Source organism: Chiloscyllium plagiosum, chromosome 21 (assembly GCF_004010195.1).
Source record: "Chiloscyllium plagiosum isolate BGI_BamShark_2017 chromosome 21, ASM401019v2, whole genome shotgun sequence".
NCBI lineage: Eukaryota > Metazoa > Chordata > Chondrichthyes > Orectolobiformes > Hemiscylliidae > Chiloscyllium > Chiloscyllium plagiosum.
The window spans coordinates 8,794,602-8,813,886 of NC_057730.1; the positions used below are offsets into that span (position 1 = coordinate 8,794,602).

Here is a 19,285-nt window from a genome sequence, read left to right on the forward strand (position 1 = left end):
ATATCTCCTCTCAGTCTTCTAAACTCAAGGGTATATAAGCCCAGTCGCTCCAGTCTTTCAGCGTAAGGTAATCCCGCCATTCCAGGAATTGACCTTGTGAACCTACGCTGCACTCCCTCAATAGCCAGAATGTCTTTCCCTAAATTTGGAGACCAGAACTGCACACAATACTCCAGGAGTGGTCTCATCAGGGCCCTGTACAACTGCAGAAGAACCTCTTTGCTTCTATACTCAATCCCTCTTATTATGAAAGCCAGCATGCTATTAGCTTTCTTCACTACCTGCTGTACCTGCATGCTTACCTTCATTATCTGCATTACTGGTTTACACCATGCACAGATCCAATCACAAATGAACTGACCAGAGGGAATTGAGCGAAGCAAAACACTTCATTTCTTGTGAATTTTTTCAACATTTATGTGTAATCTTCACAAAATTTATTTAAAATATTTTACACTCCAATCTCTGTGTTATCCTGTATGCAATATCTGAGTAGTTTGAACTGACTGTTCCTCTATTATCCTCAGACTCTAGGCTGTATGATGCTCTTTGTGTAACCCATACCAATTGCAAAGTTATTCCATAGATGGCATCCACTAAGACATTGGTAACTAAATATACATTGAATGATGATATATTGTAAGAATAATGGTTAGACCTTTCAATGAAATTTTCACAGTGCTGATCAGTCATAAATGTTAAAAATAAGGAAGCAAAATTTTTTTTTCTGTTTTTACTTCCTTGAAACATTTATGAAATTTGAAATAATGAGAAAAAGAAGTGTCCTGGAGCTCATTTATTTGCTGTCAGTGGTGCCTCCACCTTGCACCTTAAAATCCAGCAGCTTGGTTACCTAGCAACCCATTTCTTATTTACATGCGAAGCAAATCCTTCCTTATACAATGAGAGTTCAAATTTTCTGCAAATGAAGCGTCTTTCTCACTCCAACTCTGTTTGTACAGAATCATTTATAAATAGAGATACATTATTTAAAATAAAATTTCTATTAGTGAATGTATATTGATGAGGCAAACCTTTGTAGCTTGTGGGAAGCTCAGCATACTGTTACAATTAAATGAAAGGGTCCTACTGGCATTAAATATGTTTAAATCACAAGATACAACCTGATAATGTGAGGAAAATCAATAATGAGTGATTTAAAGCATCTTATGTCTAATTTGAATGTATATTACACTGCATGATGAGCAAAGGTTATAATTTAAAAGGACAGCTTTGTCATGCTATCGTTTTAATTGAGAATTACCAACAGTAATGATCCAAGATTATTTGCCATCATTTGAAAACTGGGGCATTATAAAAGAAATTTGGTGATCCAATAATGATACTAGCCTCTCAACCCTAAGGGAACAAATCAATTAGATGCATCTGCAGATGCTGGATATCAGAGTCTGGAGTGTGGTGCTGGAAAAGCACAGCAGGTCAGGCAGCATCTTAGGAACAGGAGAATTGATGTTTCGGGAAAAAGCCTGATGGAGGGCTGATGCCCGAAACGTCGATTCTTCTGCTCCTCGAATGCAGCCTGACCTGCTGTGGTTTTCCAGCACCACTGTCTCTACTGAACGGGTACAAATCCAGTGCAGACCAACAGGACAAAAATGTACTCTGGCTGCAAAGAGTTTAACGTGAAATGAGTTAAAGCAATGTATTTCCTAGTGATATGTCCCAAAGCACAGAACTGCTTGTAATTTGGAAATAATTAGCAATTTCACTCAGAGGCCATGGGCTCCAAGCTGTGGAACATGGAAAATGATAATGTAGCCTAAGCTTAATATTGACACAGTCAAAATAAGAAAGTATTCTACGCTCCAAGAGTGAAGCCTATCAGCTTTTGAAATGTTATCATGCATACTGGAAGGAAAAAGAACAAGATATTACGGATATGTGAAAAAAAGATGGTGCAGGATGTTAAAATTACAAAATCAGTGATTTTCAATGCAAGTAAATGTTGTATATTCAACTTTAACTAACTGAAAGCATAATGCTGCTATTTGCAATCTATTATCACTATGCTTTTCAGATTCCTTTTTCCTCACAGTTAGTGCAGTTTTCCTGTATAAAATTCCCAATTTCTTTACAATGTTAACCTTAACTCACAATTCCACATCTGCTCATTCATTACCTGTATTAACTTTGAAATCTCCCTCCCTCTATTCAGTGCCTTGGTCTTCAGAAAATGCCAGAAAGTACTGCACCATTCCCCCAGTATAAAAGTGAACTATGTAATTCAAAATCCTTGGCCACTGATAAGACTTGACATATGTTACCAAATACGTAATATGGTTTTTTTCACCTCTAACAATTCCGGTACAGTCCTTGCATAGTTAAAACCTCTTCACTCCCAGGTAATCTTGGATGACAAGGACAACCCTAAGCTTCTCCAATATTCCCAGTCTCCTGTTCCAACCTTCTTTCTAATTCAAGCTGTGAAGTGTTCAAAATACACGAACCCTCTCCGCCACTATCCTTCTTTCTCTTACAAACTCCAGTTTCTCTAAGTTCCAATTTCAATTCAGCCTCCTCCACAAACTGGTTTAGTCTAGTTTGTCCTTATAAGCAAATTCCATATAATCCACCTTGCCTTTTTCTTGTTCCACACATGCTGACCCTGTCAAATTTGCAGCTCGTTTGGATACTATTCTCAAAAATTGTAAAACTTCCCTTTAAAAAGCTTAATTGTGAGCCCACCAGTGATACTGTCGATCATTTCATCTCTCCGAAGTACATGACTGCATTATTGTCATACAATTCTGTGCTTCTGACCAAAACATATTTTGCTTTATCTAGTTTGCTTTACCAGCTGTTGTCCTAAATCATGGCATTTAAGCAGGTTATAAATATTTTAAATTTCAGACTTCCGTGTTAAGCATGTTGTATTACAAATGGTCTTGATTACAGATTATGCAATTTGGTTTGGATATGAATAAAATAAATATATGAATTTATAATAAGCATATAAATTTGACTGGTCTATTCTTCAAAATCCTGGTAATCTTAGTAATTTACAGCTGAAACACAAAAGAGATGTGATGTTTGAATTTGAGTCAGTTTGAAAATGTCTTGAGAAACTCAATGAATCAATTCAGAACATCTCTGTGAACTGGAATGATGCTTAAGTCTATAACAGAGAAAATAGCGAAATTAGGATAACATGTCTTGAGCAGAGAACATCATTGATAAATTCAGATCGCCAAAATTAATACACACCACTTTCTGCACTGAACAGATTTCTACTGGCACAGGAAGAGACATTTTTGAGTATTCAGACTATGAAAGGTAAGAATGATCATCAAAGAAAAGCAAACCTCTGGAGGTGCAAGTCCAGTAGCTAAAAGAAACCACTAAGTAACATTTTCTGATTTGTTGTCACAGTTGCATTTCGGAAAGCTTATTGAAATCTTAAGGCAAGGAAAAATATTTGCAAAGTATGGTGTGTTAAAAAATAAAACATAGGAGAATGAGTGTACCATTCAGCATCTCAAGCCTGTTATGCCATTCAATATAATCATGGCTGTTCTTCTATCTTAACTTCACTTATCTGCCCATCATTCAATAGCACTTCAATTTGTCAACGTTGCACTACTGAACCCCTTTCATTATTCATTTACATGCACGGGGAATAAAATGAAAGGCTGAGTTTCCTATGAATGTCACATCTCGATGGTGCAGAGCAGCAAAACTTCAACTGTGGCGTAATCACTTCACTCAATCTCCTTGTCAAAGACTCCTGAGCTAAAGCCTCACTCTTCAATCCACAGGAACTTCCTTGCACCCTCTTTTTGGGGCAAATCTGTGGACTTTTAACTTAGGTTAGAGGAGGAGGGAGAACACACCCACTCAAATAACAATCACTTACGTTCCTGACCGGCTTTGCGCTCTGCCTTCACTTCCGCCCAGCTCCCGCCACTCTCTGATGCGAAAAGAGCGGCGATGTTTAGACAGAGGATCTGGATCGGCACAGGCTTGGAGGGCCAAAGGGCCTGTTCCTGTGCTGTAATTTTCTTTGTTCTTTGTTAGCAGCGTTTCAGATTGCCTGAGCCCTATTCTTTCATTATACATATCTACCTCAGTCACTTCTCCTTTAAGTCATTCCTTCAAATTATCTATCCAACAAAGATGTAAATCCTTTTCTCTGTATCTCATCAACGGTGTTGGTATCCTATTTTACTCAATAATCACTCTTGTATAGTGCTTTGGTAAATTTGCTGTGTCGAAAGTGCTTTATAAATGCAAATTATTATTGTATAGCTTGCTGTGTGACTCATCAGTATTCATGATTTAAATATTAAATTATAGATAGAGGTGATGTCTGAGGCTCTGTTCAAATGTTTTTTTCAATAAATGAACCCTTTTTCAACAGGCCAAAATGTATCCTTTCACCCACAGTAAGCTTGTGGTGCTGCTGTTGTTCTGAATAGGAATTTGTATTACTGTCTTTGGTCAAACAGTAGCAAAATCATGATCAGGCAAAGAAAGGAAAATCCAATATATGGACAGCTTGCAACATAGACACATCTGCCAAAGACCAGACAGCAAAAGTTTAAGGTGGTGATTTAGAGGAAATCTGAGAAAATCTTCTTTTCACCCAGCAGATGGTTAAAAAATCTGGGATGTGCTATCTGAGAGTGTGGTGGCACTGGGTACTCTGGGAAAAAAAATTCAGAAACATCTGGATGAGCATTTAAAATGCCACAGCAGAGTAGGCTATGGACCACGTGCAGGTAAATAAGATCAGTGCATTTTGATGTTTGTTGGTTGAATTGAATTGAAATGAATTGAATTTATTGTCACGTGTACTGTGGCCAACATTTTATTGCCCATTGTATTTGCCCTGTGAACGGCCATGAATCCTTACAGTCCATGTAGTGTCGTGCACCCCCATACTGTAATGATAGGATTTTAGCCTAGTGAAGTTGGGGTGATGTTGTAGTGATGTTAGCCCAGTAATGTTCACTGTTGGCACATACATAGTGGGGAGTACAGCCATCGTAATGCCATATAACTCTATTGCGCTACTTAGTTTGGATGCATTTTTTTCTGAAAATGTACTTAGTATTTTTATTAACAAGCTTGGAGTATGCTTAATCGGATTAAAATCCACTTTATGAAAAATAAGTGCAGACTTTTATGAAACAATTAACATTGAGATCCATAATATTGATTGAAAGTGGGAAGGACAAAGATTTGTAGTGAACCTTCAATTAATGAAAAATGTTTTGATGGGTTTGAGGTCTATGGTATGAAAGGTGCACCTAATTAAGAGATGGTTGAAGGATGGGATAACACTGCAGATATTACGGTAACTAAAAGAGCGTTATCCACATTTTGCCCATCTAAAAATAAGAAATGCAATTTTTCAGTAATCCTTTCAGCAATGTCTGTCCTGAATCAAGACCATGACATAGGACTTATTTCAATAATACCATGGTGTCTCCAATCTTTCTCAGAAGGAACGGGAATAACTTTAGATATACTTTCTTCATCAATTGCCCATCCCAAGGCAATGATTGCCATGCCCTAGAAGGTAGCATGTGAAAGGAGATACCACCACGTCCCAGCTCTCCTCATGATACACAGCACCTATCATCAATTCCCCAACATCACTAGGCTAAAATCCTGAAACTTCATTACAGTATGTGGGTGCATGACACTACGTGGACTATTAGGATTCAAGGCCACTCGTAGGGCAAATACAATGGGTAATAAAATATTGGCCTTGACAGCAACTCCCACACCCTGTGAATACATTTTAACAAAACTTTTGGCAACTTTCGAAATTGAACAAAAATGTACCTCTCTCAATCATATTAGACTAACAGATATTAAGAGAATGCACATTACAGGAATGTTCATTAGCCATGGGCTAAATGGATAGACAGCCTTGGAGAATCTAACTTTAGCTAGCAAAGCTCCATTTCTCAAAATTAAAACCTATGATATAGAAAAATAAAGGAACTCTACCACAAAAATACATTTATCAAGTTCATGTGACAGGTTTCTTGAATTTCTTACAGATTGGAGGTAAAAATGCATTTACCCGCACAATTGGATACTTGAATTTTATTTATCCCAAACCAAAAGCTACATTAAATGCTTCTATGTGAGTTGCGATCAAGCTTCAGCAGATTCATTTTGCATAAATGACAATAATTTCTGCAGCCTACAAAAGGCAAGCCATCAATAATTAAACATTAAAGGGATGCGTTTACATCTGTTAAAAATATGTAGTTTCTATTAATCTTTTGCATTTTGAAAGCACTTCCTTTTTCAGTGAGCTTGTCAGATTGGCTAATAGCATAAAAATGGGGAGAATAGAAAGACTGGGGTAGTGTTAAGTGACTTACCGAATGACTTTGATATCCAGACCAGGTGACAGATGAAACTGAACATCGATACAACAGTGGAAAGTGAATGAGACAGTGAATGAATTGACAGACAAACTGAGAAAGAGACCCTGGATAACTGTCTCATCAAATTCAATGACAAAACAATGTGACAAGGCAGCTGGAAATGCAAGTGGGAGGTTAAGACAAATGACAAACCTCCTGAGGCTATACTGCAGTTGACATTTGTAGTATTGTCTTTAGTTCTGATCATTCCTTAAAAAACATATACATGCATGGTCTCTCATGTAAAGAACAGAAATGGAACTGATCCCCAAGTGTAAATAGGTATACATTAACCTAAAATATACAGGATAGCAAACAGGCCTTTCAGGCTTTATGCTTCACAAGAGACTCTTCTAGAATTCCATGTTCAGTCTAAAATTCTTTCCCAGCTTCTGCTTCAATGTAGCAAATCTGAGAGCATGGGATTAAAATTACAGTGATAAATAAAACACTGCTTTGGTCCAGGTTTTATCCTGCAACAAAAAGTTATGTGACATTTGGCGCAAAGATGAGGTCATTTGAATTTGCAACAGAATCTTACCAGACATGAATATGTACACAACCACTCATAGTTCAGAGGTGTTTGACTGTCAGCCGGCTGGTCAGGATCGTAAGACTTAGTACCATCCATCACAAGATCCTGCTTTGTGGACCATGACCTGTATGTTCCTCCATCTATTATTGGGACAAGTGCACTGGGAATGACCGTTATGCTGGAATGTGTGATCTTCATATATGAGGTACCCTTAAAGGAAATAGTAAATACAATGCAATATCTTCCAATATCCAACACCAGGTTGGGCAGAAGCAGTCGAGGTCTTTTCAAGTCTACATTTGGAAGTTGAACTTGTTTCACTCCTTGCAGAGTCAGGCAGCTGGAGGTCTTGTAAATCTCCCACAAATATTCCACCTGATACTCTGTACATCCTCTGAGGTCAATGTCTGCCTCCAAGTAATTTCTTTGAGATCGCTGCATAGTCTCACTGAGGATCATGCTGACCTTGGGTGGGTCACATTTCAACAACAAGATAGTCACTGTAGCCTGTGCAACATAGAAGCTCACCAGGTTGGATGCATTAACTTCTACCAGGTAATTTCCAGGACGCAAATAAGAGTGAGACACAACTGATGTATTTGCAAAGTTAATTTGGGATCCATCTCCAAACTTCCACGTGAAAGTTGCTTGGCTGAAACTGGGTGTCACAGCGAGACTCAAATGGACTGTTTCATTGACTGCAGTGATGGATGGCATCACTGTAAGCATAGCTTTTAAAATTTGATTTTGTACCAGGATCCCTGCTGTAATGTCCTCCCCAGATACATTGTTGAATGCTTTTAGGAAGATGCTTAATCGGCCTTGCACCTTTGGTGTATATGAAACATTTTGCCCAGTGATAATATCAGAATAGTCTCCTAACACAAAGTGCCACTGGTACATAACCTGAAAGCCACTGGAGACTGCAGCACTAAAGTTTTTCATTACACCTGCTGGGATGGCTTGCTCATTACAATTCACCAGCCTTAAATCTGCAACAGGTTCCTGCACATGAATCTCAATGCTAGTGTGCTCACAGCTCACTTGATTCTCTGCTTTCAAGGTTATTTCGTATGTTCCAAGGTGTGAAAAAAGGTACCTATAGTTTGTGCTGTTTAGCAGCATCGTAAAATTATCAACACTTAACCAAAACCTGGCATCTGTCCCGGAGGACAACTTAACTGAAAAAATCACATCTTGGCCGGGTGCAACTGCCCATTTGGAGGCTTCGAGCTGAAGTCCTTGTATTTTGTCTTGAACTGTGAAGTTCATCGAAGCTGTTTCCCAGCTTACATCATTTGAGGCATTTAAACTGATGTTGTATACACCAGGTAAAGGAAATGACTTATTCATTTCCGGGCCAAACTGCTGATCTACCGTGAATGGAAGTGTCCAGAGCCAAGAGATGTTGGATCCACTGGACGTGCTGCCTTGGAAGAACACTGTGGTGTTGGTGGCTGCATACTGTTGGTTGGCTGAAGTACCTGCAGTGATCGTCACATCAGCCACTGGCTCCTGGACACGGATCAGCTGAGTCACACTCTGCGAGCTGAGCTTGTTTGATGCAGTGACATTAACTCGCTTCAACCCAGGACTTTGGAAGCTGTAACTGATAAAAGAGAGGTTGGTGGAAACCGTGGCAATTCCATCCAGTGCCCAACAGTAAGTCACCTCTGTGCCACTGCCCATGATGAGGGTGATGCTGGTGGATTTGTTCACTGCCACTGGTTCTGGTGAGGCCCACAATGAAACAATGTCAACGGGCTCCAGGACTGTGACTGACCTGTTCACACTCACGGTCCCCAGAAGGTTGCTGGCATGAAGGACAATCACGTAGGAGCCCGCTTCCAGTAAGTATATTTGAGAGGAGGTGGTGTTAGCTGTCAGTAGGACCATGTCCTCCCGCAAAACAGTCCAGTTGTAGGAGACCTCAGTGCCAAACCTGCTCGCTGCTTGGAACCACAGGGTTTGGTTGACGGCCAAGCAGCAGCCCTCCACCAGGTGACCCAAGCTCATTTCCAGTCCTCGGATTTCCTCCAGCACGTGGATCTGGATGCTGGCCTGCTCAAAGCTCACTCCATTCTCCACTCGCACCGTCACGTTAAAGATGCCAGCGCGGGTGAAAGCGTGCGAGATGTTGGCTGAGCCTTCAGTCGCCTCGCAGCAGCGGCAGAAAGACCAGGAATACCGCGCGTAGTCGCCCTCCTGCAGGCTGGCCTCGAAGCCCACCGAGAGGTTTACCGGAGCCACCGTGGCGTTGGCAGTGAGCTGCAGCCGCCGCAGTGGCGTTTTCACCATAACCTGCTCCTCCTTCAGACCGTGGCTGACGGCGTTTGAGGCGAACAACCGGACTCGGAATGGGCCGGCCGCGGCGTACGAGTGTGAGACGTTGTTGCCGGTGCTGTTTGTGCCATCGCCGAAATCCCAGTTGTAGCGGACCTGGGTGCCGTCGCTCGCCGCCAGGAAGGTGTACGGCCGGCGCACCACCAGATCGGCCAGCGACTGGGCACCGTGCACGACAATCTGAAGCATGGTGAGCGCTTCCTGAATCTGCACCGAGGCGCTGGCGTCACCCCAGGACACGTTGTTGAAGACGGTCACGTTGACCCAGTGCAGACCAGGCTCGGCGAAGCTCAGGTTCGCCTCCCGGCCGTGAAGTTGCGGCTCGAGCTCCCACAGGTAGGTGTAATGGCCGTCAGGACGGACGTCCACCCGCCACGTGCCCTCCTGGCGCGCGGCGAGAAAGCTTCTGGAAGGGCTGATGGTCACGTGGCTGATGACGGGCTGAACGCAGACGTTGGAGTAGTAGTTGACCTGGTTGACGCTGCTGGACACCACCAGGTAGAGTGGGAAGACCCCGCTCCTGGTGTAGTTATGGCTGGCGCTCGGCTCGCCCGGCACCGTCTGGTTGGGTGAGCCATCGCCGAAGTCCCAGAAGAAGATGTAGCCGGCCGAGTCGCCCGGCGTGTAGGCGGTGAAGTTAACGTCGAGCAGCTGGCGGACGCAGCCTGCCGGCCGGACCCTGCTGACGTGCAGCACGAAGATTCGCACCACCCGGGTGGCGTTGGCGGTGCTGACCGCGTTGCGGGCGGTCACCACCACCGTGTAGTTGCCCACCTCAGAGTAGGTGTGGTTCATGACCGAGGAGCTGGTTGCGGTGGGCGCGCTGCCGTCCCCCATGTCGAAAACCCAGAGCAGCCGGCTGCCGGTCTGGGCCGAGGCATGCACAATGGTGGGAGCGTACAGCTCGGTGGGGCTGTTGTCGGCGATGTGCAGCCCGGAGATCTCATCGAGCACCTCCAGCCAGCGGTGGGTGCTGATCATGCTGATCACGTTGCTGGCCTGCACGGTGACCTTGTACCTGTCAGCCCTGCCGAAGGTGTGTGTCACTCGGCGAAGGTCCCCGGCGAGTTCCGTGGAATTGTCGCCGAAGCTCCAGCTATAGGTCACCCCGCGGGGGGACGGCAGCAGAATGGCCTCAAATTCCGCAGGCTTGCGCGTGGACAGGACCTCGCTGCTCACGTTGATGGACAGGTTGCTGAGGTAACTGTAGACACTCAATGGAACCAGCTGGCTGGCGTTATCGTACTTATCCGAGACAGACACCGTGAGATTGTATTCACCTGTGGAGCAACAGACAAGACACTCGGTTTTATTTCACACTCGGCTGAAGTGATGGACTCTCTCCCCCTCCTGTGCTCCCTGCTCCCTCCCTGCAAGCACTAACCCAGATAGCACAGCAGGGACAAAACCAGACATGGGTGGAAACATTCAGCAGGTCTGGTAGCATCCGTGGAAAAAAATCGAGAGTTAACTTTTAGGGTTCAGTGACCCTTCCTCTGAACTTTGCCCAGAAGGAAGCTGTTCAACCAGCATGCCAACTCTTTGCAAGGGCTCTGGAACAAAACCCAGCCGCCTCCACTTCCACCTTGCAAACGTTTTCCTGGATGAAGCCACTTAATTAAGGGGTGGGGTACATGCAGAATAAAAATTCCGCATACCTGGCCAAACTGGCCATCAACAGGTCGAGGCAGCGGGCCGTGGAGGGGGTCGTTAGGGCCGACTGCCTGCCCCTCTTCCGCGGTTACGTTAGGGCCCGGGTGTCCCTGGAGAAGGAGCACGCGGTGTCCACCAACACCCTGGAGTTGTTCAGGGAGAGGTGGGCGCCGCAGGGAGTGGAGTGCATCATTTCCCCCTCCAACTCTATTTTGATTTAGTCCCTACCCTCCCGTTCACTGTTTTGATCACACAGCACTGCCCTTTGATGTGAAGGGCAGTGTTTGTCACTAGCCACTCGGGTGTTTTCCTGTCTTCCTGGTGGTGGAAATTGAATAAACATTCGTGCACTTTGTGTCTTTCACTGTGTCTCACACCTACACACACACACCATGGGTGCTGGGGGAAAAAATAAGCACTACCGCACTTAGGTGGTAGTGTGGGGGTTAAATTGAAAAAAAAAGAAAAATAAACAAAATAAAATTAAAAAAATAAAAGAGAACATCAAATAAGCACTACCGCAGTTAGGTAGTGTGGGGGGAAAAGAAAGAAGAAAAAAATAAATAAAAATTCCACATATTTGGCCAAACTGGCCATCAACAGGTCGAGGCAGCGGGCCGGGGAGGGGGTCGTTAGGGCCGACTGCCTGCCCCTCTTCCGCGGTTATGTTAGGGCCCGGGTCCTTGGAGAAGGAGCACGCGGCGTCGACCAACACCCTGGAGTTGTTCAGGGAGAGGTGGGCGCCGCAGGGAGTGGAGTGCATCATTTCTCCCTCCAACTCTATTTTGATTTAGTCCCTACCCTCCCCTTCACTGTTTTGATCACGCAGCACTGCCCTTCTATGTGAAGGGCACTGCTTGTCACTAGCCACTCGGGTGTTTTCCTATCTTCCTGGTGGTGGAAATTGAATAAACATTCGTGCACTTTGTGTCTCTCACTGTGTCTCACACCTACACACACACACCATGGGTGCTGGGGAAAAAATAAGCACTACCGCAGTTAGGTGGTAGTGTGGGGGGTAAAAGACTATTAAAAAAAGAAAAAAAATATATAACCAAAAAAAAAAAATAGGGCGGACCGAGAACTGGAAGGGGCATGGGGTGGACCGAGAGCCGGAAGGTGGGTAGGAGTGGGCTGCCTTAGAGTGGTCGGAAGGTGGGAGGGATGGGGGCTGCTGGGTCTGTATTGTCTGCACTTTTGTATGTAACAGTATTGTCTAATGTACAAATGTCATTGTCACTGTCTTGTCATATGTGGAACTGGGATTTGAGGTTTGTCCTCATCTCCCTGTAAAATGTTCGAACGGTAGGGTTTGGGGCCTTGCTTTGCTGCTCCTCTCCCTTGTAAAATTGCTGTCTCTTGTGTACAGCTGTAAATGTTTTTTGTAAACTGTGTTTTGTATATTTGTTTAATAAAATAAAAAAAAGAGATTCAAAAAAAAAATTCTGCATTTAATGAAAGTGGATGGCAAACACAGATTCCAGTTTTATTCTCCAAAGATATGCAATCCTGTGATTTTTGATGACCAGTTTGAAATTGTGAAAAATAGCCACATCACTTTGTATTTGAAAAAAACTTGCAAAAATCACATGTTCACGACGTTGAGGTACTTTACAGCCAATGAAGAACTCTTAAAATATATTTACTTTTTGGAGTATCGGAAATGCAGCAATCACTTCAGATCCAGCAAGTTCCCATAGAGGTAATGAGCAAATAGCTTATTTTGTTTTAAATTAGTGTTGACTGAGGGATAAATAATAAAGGAAATCAGACAATATAAATCAATGGAGTTCAGTATTTATATCAATTGCTTCTTTTTGATTTGGTGAGTGTAGAATGTCCAAAGAAATGGGGCATAGCATCTATCCACAGACAGGTTCGCCCAGTTGTTGAGGGCTCTGAAGGATGACAGATTCTGATACACCTATGAGTCTATCACACGACAGAGTCAGGTCGGGGCAGAAACAGAAATTTTGCTGAAGTGCATCCTAAAGCTGAAAATGAGGGATGCTGAAATTAAACTGTTTGCCGGGGCTGCAGTCAGAGTTGACTGTCTTGCTGCTATTGATTCACCCACCTACTTAAACCTAAGGATTTCCCTCTGCTGCTCGCAGTCCTAATCTCTGTTTGTTCTTTACTCACACAATTCCACCAATTCAATCATTGTTCATTTGCTCTTTAAAGCTGGTCTTTGTGAGAGTGCTGTTGTGGAACAGTAGCAGTGTCCCTACCTCTGGACTGGTAGGCCTAGGTTCAAGTCCCATCTGCTCCATATGTATGTCATAACATGTCTGAACAGACCGATTAAAATACCTTCCCTTGTTTTTGAACGTTTCTAAAAAAAAATCTTGTCTCCCTTTATAAGATTATAAGAAAATATAACCATTTGGCCTATCAAGACTGCTGTGCCATTCAAAAAGATTGTTTCTGATTTGTGCCCTGTTGTGGCAGAGGCAGAAGTGGGTACTGCAGATGCTGAAGATTAGAGTGGTGCTGGAAAAGCACAGCAGGTCAGGCAGTATTCTAGGAGCAGGAAAAATCGATGTTTTGGGCAAAAGCCTTTCATCAAGAATTCTGATGAAGGACTTTTGCATGAAACATCGATTTTTCCTGCTCCTCAGATGCTGCCTGACCTGCTGTGATTTTTCAACATCACTCTAACCTTGACAATAATGATGCAGAGTCCACTGTTTGTCTGTGGAAGTGGATTCCAAAGGCTGATGACCTTCAGAGAGAAGAAATTTCTCTTCAGCTCACTCTTAAACAGGAGATCATTCAATTTTTAAACTGTGCTTCTTAAACCTGGCAAGTCTTTTATGATCCTAATCATACTAAGCTTGCCTTAGGGCTCTCTTAATTGTTCCTCACCCACTTGTCAGTTCACATCCTTTGCTACACTCTATGATATTCTGCAGAGGGACAGGTGCAATTTAACCTTGAACTTGTCACTGTGATCTGGAGTTTGCAGTCTGCTTGTCAATATGTGCTGCTGTGTCATACAGAATGTTCCAAAGTGATTGTATGTCCCTCTGAGCCACTGACTAACTAAAACACTTCTAAACCATCACTGACTTACACTAATCGTGTCAAAGAGCGTCCAGTAAACATAGCGCATTTGATAAAGACTGGACATCTTAAACTACTTCACAGCTGCGGAAATATTTTTCAAATGTGGCCCCTGCTGTAATGTCGCAAGTGTAGAAAGTTATAATATGTTGGAAGAAATTAATACGATTAGAGAAATGACCAGAAGCAAAGTGGCCCGATACTGGATTGTTCAGAAAAATATAGGAAAGCACTCAGTAATGAAATAACAGGGACGTGTGGCTTTAAAAATTGGAGAGCTGGAATGTAAGTAATTTTCCTGTGCCCTAGGTGATATACCAGAATACCTGCCCATTGTAGAAACTGCCTGATGATCACTCAGTTGTGATCAGGAATGGACTCCCTATCAAGATCATCGTACCATCACTAACAATATTTTTGCCAGATTCAAGGAGCATATGATTTCCCAACCCTCTCCTCACACTGTCATTCACTTCTGAAAATGGAATGAGAGAGTTCTGAAACAAAATACACTTTCCCATTTTTAACTACAACAATTAAATCCTTTGACCCACAAGGGAGTTAAGGGCTTTGAGGCACAAAAATGAAACTCAGGTTATTATCACACCAACCATGACGGAAGTGAATGGCAGAGGAGGCTCGATGGGTCTAATAGCTCATTCCTGTTCTAACTTTCTGCTGATGTTGATAACAGCTAAACATACATCACTCTGACAAGAAACAGCATTTGAACAAGTCATTAGGCACTCGGCACTTACCACTCACCAGGGAGTCTCAAGTTCACCATCTTACCTGGCTTTTGGTATATGTGGGTAACATTTTGTTGCAGCATGGCTTGCTTGGCTGTCAGCTGAGGGACTGAAAGGCTGAGGTTATACGGGCACGTGAACTGATAAACCTGATCGTAGCTCCCATCTCCAAAGCCCCACCTGCAAAGCAACAGAAGCATTCAGCACAGATTCTGCACACCTGACGTGTGAGTTTCATTATGTACAAGCACAGCTAGTGCTCTAAGTTTCAGAAGCTACATTGCAAAGCCCCTACACTCAACTTCTTAAATACAGCTGAATGCTTAGCTCATTTCAGAGTCACGTGAAGCATCACCTGCATTGCTGTAAATCTGGAGTCTAATGTATATGACATTAGGTAAGGATGGCAGATTTTTCTCCCTGAAGAATATTCATGAACCAGATAGGATTCTACTATAATCTGGTAATTACTTGATCACCCTGATTCACAGCACATTTTTGTTCAGGATTTATTTATTTCATTAAAGTTAAATTCCCCTGGTGCCATGTCAGGACTAGAACTACCTTTAAGTATTGCTCCAAGCATTCGGACTTTGAGTCCAGGAGTCTAGCTATTATGCTACATCTGTAATCTTTTACAACCAAGAAGGTGATGGCATTGGGGTAATGTTATGGGGGCTTGTAATTCACAAATCCTGGCGAATGTTGGATCACTCTGTGGCATTTGGTGCGATTTGGATTAAAACTTTTAAAATCTGGAACTAGACAACCATCCAACCACTGCAAAAGTTGTAAAAATCCATCTGGTCCTTCAATGTCATTCAGGAAAGGAAATCTGCAACTCTTACCTGTCTCCATGTGATTCCATACCAACAGCAATGTCATTGGCACTTAACTGCTTTTTAGGAATCCAGGATGTGTAACACATGCTGGTCTTGTCAGTAAGCCCACATGCCATGAATGAATAGAACAAAAAAAATTACGCTGTAGATTCTAACCTTGTTAACCAAGTATCATAGCAAAGTCTAATCCCTTCTCCCTCAGCTGCGCAAGTAGAAAAGTCACTAAGGTGTATAGATAAAGAAAATTTCAGCAAGTATTTTAAGATAATCCTACATGAATGAATCATTACTTAGAAAAAAATCAGACTCATATCCATCAACATTCTGCCCATTAAGTCCATTTCTGCTCCCAATAGAGCAATCCAGTCATTATCTTACCTCTGATCTCTGCAACCCTGCAAATTAGTTTCCTTAAAGTGCCTATTGAATTCCCTTTTCATCTTTTCTGCATCCATCATTTAAAATGGCCAGTCAGCTCCAGGTCATTGCCACTCCATGCATATAAAGTTCTTCCTCGCATTGCCTCTCACTTATTCAAACTTTTAAAACTGTGTCCCCTGGATCTGGTACAATCAGCTAACAGGAAACCATTTTCCGCATCTATCTTTAACAAAGTCTGCAAAATCTTATGCTGCTCCCTTAAATCATCCTTCAATCACCTCTGCTGCAAGAAGAATAGCCACAGCCTTGCCAACCCAACCTTTAATTATCCGGCTATCTCTGGAACCATTCTGGTAAATCTCTATTGTGGTTACCAAACTGAGTGCAGTAATCTAGTTGGGGCCTAACCAGAGCATTCTAAAGGTTCAACTTAACTTCCATGTTTTTGTACTCAATGCCTCTATTTATGAGACCCAAGATTCCGCATGCTTTGTTAACCACCCCTTGGTATGTTCTCTCACCTTCAGAGACCGATGCTGTTATACCCTCAGTGTTTTAAAACACTGCCATTATTGACTCTCTCCATTCTTTCTGCCAAAAATGTTTCACATAACACATCTCTGTCATAAATTCCATGTACCAATTGTCTGCCTATTCTGCTAGCCTAATTGTCTTGTTGTGCGCACTTTGTATCCCTGATAACCACACTGCCAAGTTTGGTATCAACAGCAAATTTTGAAATTTTACATGGTGTTCCAATATCCAAACAGCAGTTTTCACTTCTTACCTGAACGTAGCATTGACAGCTGCATCTACCTTCACACTGGCAGCAAATGTGTATGAGAAGCCTCGCACAAGGATGGCTGGGACAGCAGAGACGTTGAACTCGGCTAAGGGATTCCTCCTGTCCACTGTAACATTGCAAATAATCTTTTGGTTGCACACATGATTGGATGCGATCAGCTGCAACAAAGCAATGCAGGTTTTAGTAGGTACTCCAAAGAAAGTGTTTCTTTTTGTCTATTGCCCTGGCCAATATTAAATCCTCAAACAGTATCACTAGGATGGAACATTATCACACTGCTGTCTATGGAGTCTTGCTGTGAGTAAATTGACTGCCACTGGTACAATTCAAAAGTCTTTTGCTGGCTTCGAAATGTCCTTAGGTTGTGCTGTATAAATGTCTGCAATTTTTGTGAAGATTTGTAGCTCAGATTGTGGTTCAGGTTGTAAGTTTGTTCGCTGAGCTGGCAGGTTTGTTTTCAGATGTTTCATCACCATGCTATGTAACATCATCAGTGAGGCTCTGGTGAAGCGCTAGTGTTCTGTCCCACTTTCTATTTATGTGTCTTGGTCTGTTGTGGCGGATGACATTACTTGAGGTTCTTTTTCTCAGAGGTTGGTAAATGGGGTCCAAATCGATGTGTTTGTTGATGGAGTTCCGATTTGAATGCCAGGCCTTTAGGAATTGGAAGAAATCCACAAACACAGAAGCAACATCCATAGGGTATAAAGTTCACCAAGAGGAAGAGAATAACAACGGTCTCCTCTTCCTAGATGTCACAGTAGAACAAAAAACCAGTGGAGAGCTGCAGACCAGCGTCTTCAGGAAAGCGACACACAAACCAGATACTCAACTGCAGGAGCAATCATCCCAACACCCACAAACTGAGCTGCATCAGGACATTATTTAAACGAGCCACAACACACTGCAGCACCCAGGAACTACGCCTAAGAAAAGCACCTATACAACGTATTCAAAAACAACGGGTACCCGATAAGCACAGTTACAACAAACCTAAATAAGAGACACAATGTGCCCAGAGACTCTAGCCACACTACCACACATTAAAGACATCTTGGAGATGATGACAAGGCTACTCTGGCCTCTTGGCATTATGGTAACCCACAAACCTACGAACACACTGAAAGAGCTCTTGATGATCCAAAGATGTACAGGTTAGGTGAATTAGCCATGCTAAATTGCACATAGCATTAGTCAGGGGTAAATATAGGGTAGGGCAATGGGTCTTGGTGAGTTACTCGTCGGAGGGTTGGTGTAGACTTGTTGGGCCAGACTGTAGGGAATCTAATCTAAAAAAATGAATCGAAAGGACTCTGTATCAACAACCAGCAGAATGAACGTCAAATACAAACTACCCTGCAAGGACTGCAATAAACATTACATCGAACAGATTGGCATGAAACTAGCAACCAGGATACATGAGTACCAACGAGCCACCAAAAGACATGACCAACCATCACTAACCTCCGTACACACAGATGATGAGGGCCACCAGTTCAACTGGGACAATACATCCATCCTGGGACAGCCTAAACAAAGATGCTCATGGGAATTCCTAGAGGCCTGGCATTCAACCTGGAACTGCATCAACAAACATATCGATTTAGACCCCATCTACCAAACTGTCAGAAAAAGAACCAGAAATGATATCACCCATCACAACACACCAAGACGCATAAATAGAAAACAGGACAGAACATCAGGGCTTCAATGGACGTTCATTGATGATGTTACCTAGCAGGGTGACGAAACATCTGAGAACAAATATACCAGGTCAGCGAGCAAACATACAACCTGTATAAATTTGTTTCTTTCTATTAAATCAGTACTTGGTACAACATTGCAGTTAGTGGATGACATTCATTCTACATGATCATAGCTTATGAACTTTCTGTCCTTCCATTTTCAAAGCTTTACATTTCACTCACATTTGCACCTTTTCCTGTTTTAATAGTGTTCCAGTCACAAGATCTCAGCATACGTTTATTTGGAGCCTTTAAGCCCAATAGACCTCATCCTGGCAAAACAACCCTACTGTTCTCCGAAGATATAATTTCATTTGGCTTTGGTGGTCTCCTGAAACTGAGTGGGTTTTAAATAATGGTATCTTGCTCATTTGTTTTGATTATTTGCTGCTCAGGTTTCTTCAAAGAACTCAAGAGTGTCATTATAGGTATGTATTGTCCATTCCTCTAACTGTTCAGCGTTTGTACTGGCATAAGGTCATACAGTAGAAAGAGGAGAATATGACCTCTGCTCTTGCTCCACCAGTCAACAGAATTATAGCTGTTCTTTTATCTCAAACCCATTTTCGTGCATTATCCCCATTTCCTTCGTATCAAAAGTCTATACATCTTAGCCTTGAACATACTTGACTGAGCAACTGCTGCATTCCAGGATGAAGAATTAAAGATTCATAGTTTTCTAAGTAAGTATAAATTCCTCATCTCAATTCTAAAGCCGCTGCTTAGACTGCTGAGATTGTGACTCTGGCTTAAAGTACT

General features: G+C 42.7%; 1 protein-coding gene across 2 annotated transcripts in view; it reads right to left on the reverse strand.

The window, feature by feature from the left end:
• pkd1a (polycystic kidney disease 1a) overlaps nt 1–19,285 on the reverse strand; it is a 204,496-nt gene that overhangs the window by 94,648 nt on the left and 90,563 nt on the right. For both annotated transcript variants that reach the window (XM_043711199.1, XM_043711198.1), the window contains 3 exons: nt 16,764–16,939; nt 14,797–14,933; nt 6,949–10,565 (listed from right to left, as the gene is read on the reverse strand). In XM_043711199.1, the coding sequence (XP_043567134.1) occupies nt 6,949–10,565; nt 14,797–14,933; nt 16,764–16,939 (3,930 nt within the window). The remainder of the gene's footprint in view (nt 1–6,948; nt 10,566–14,796; nt 14,934–16,763; nt 16,940–19,285) is intronic.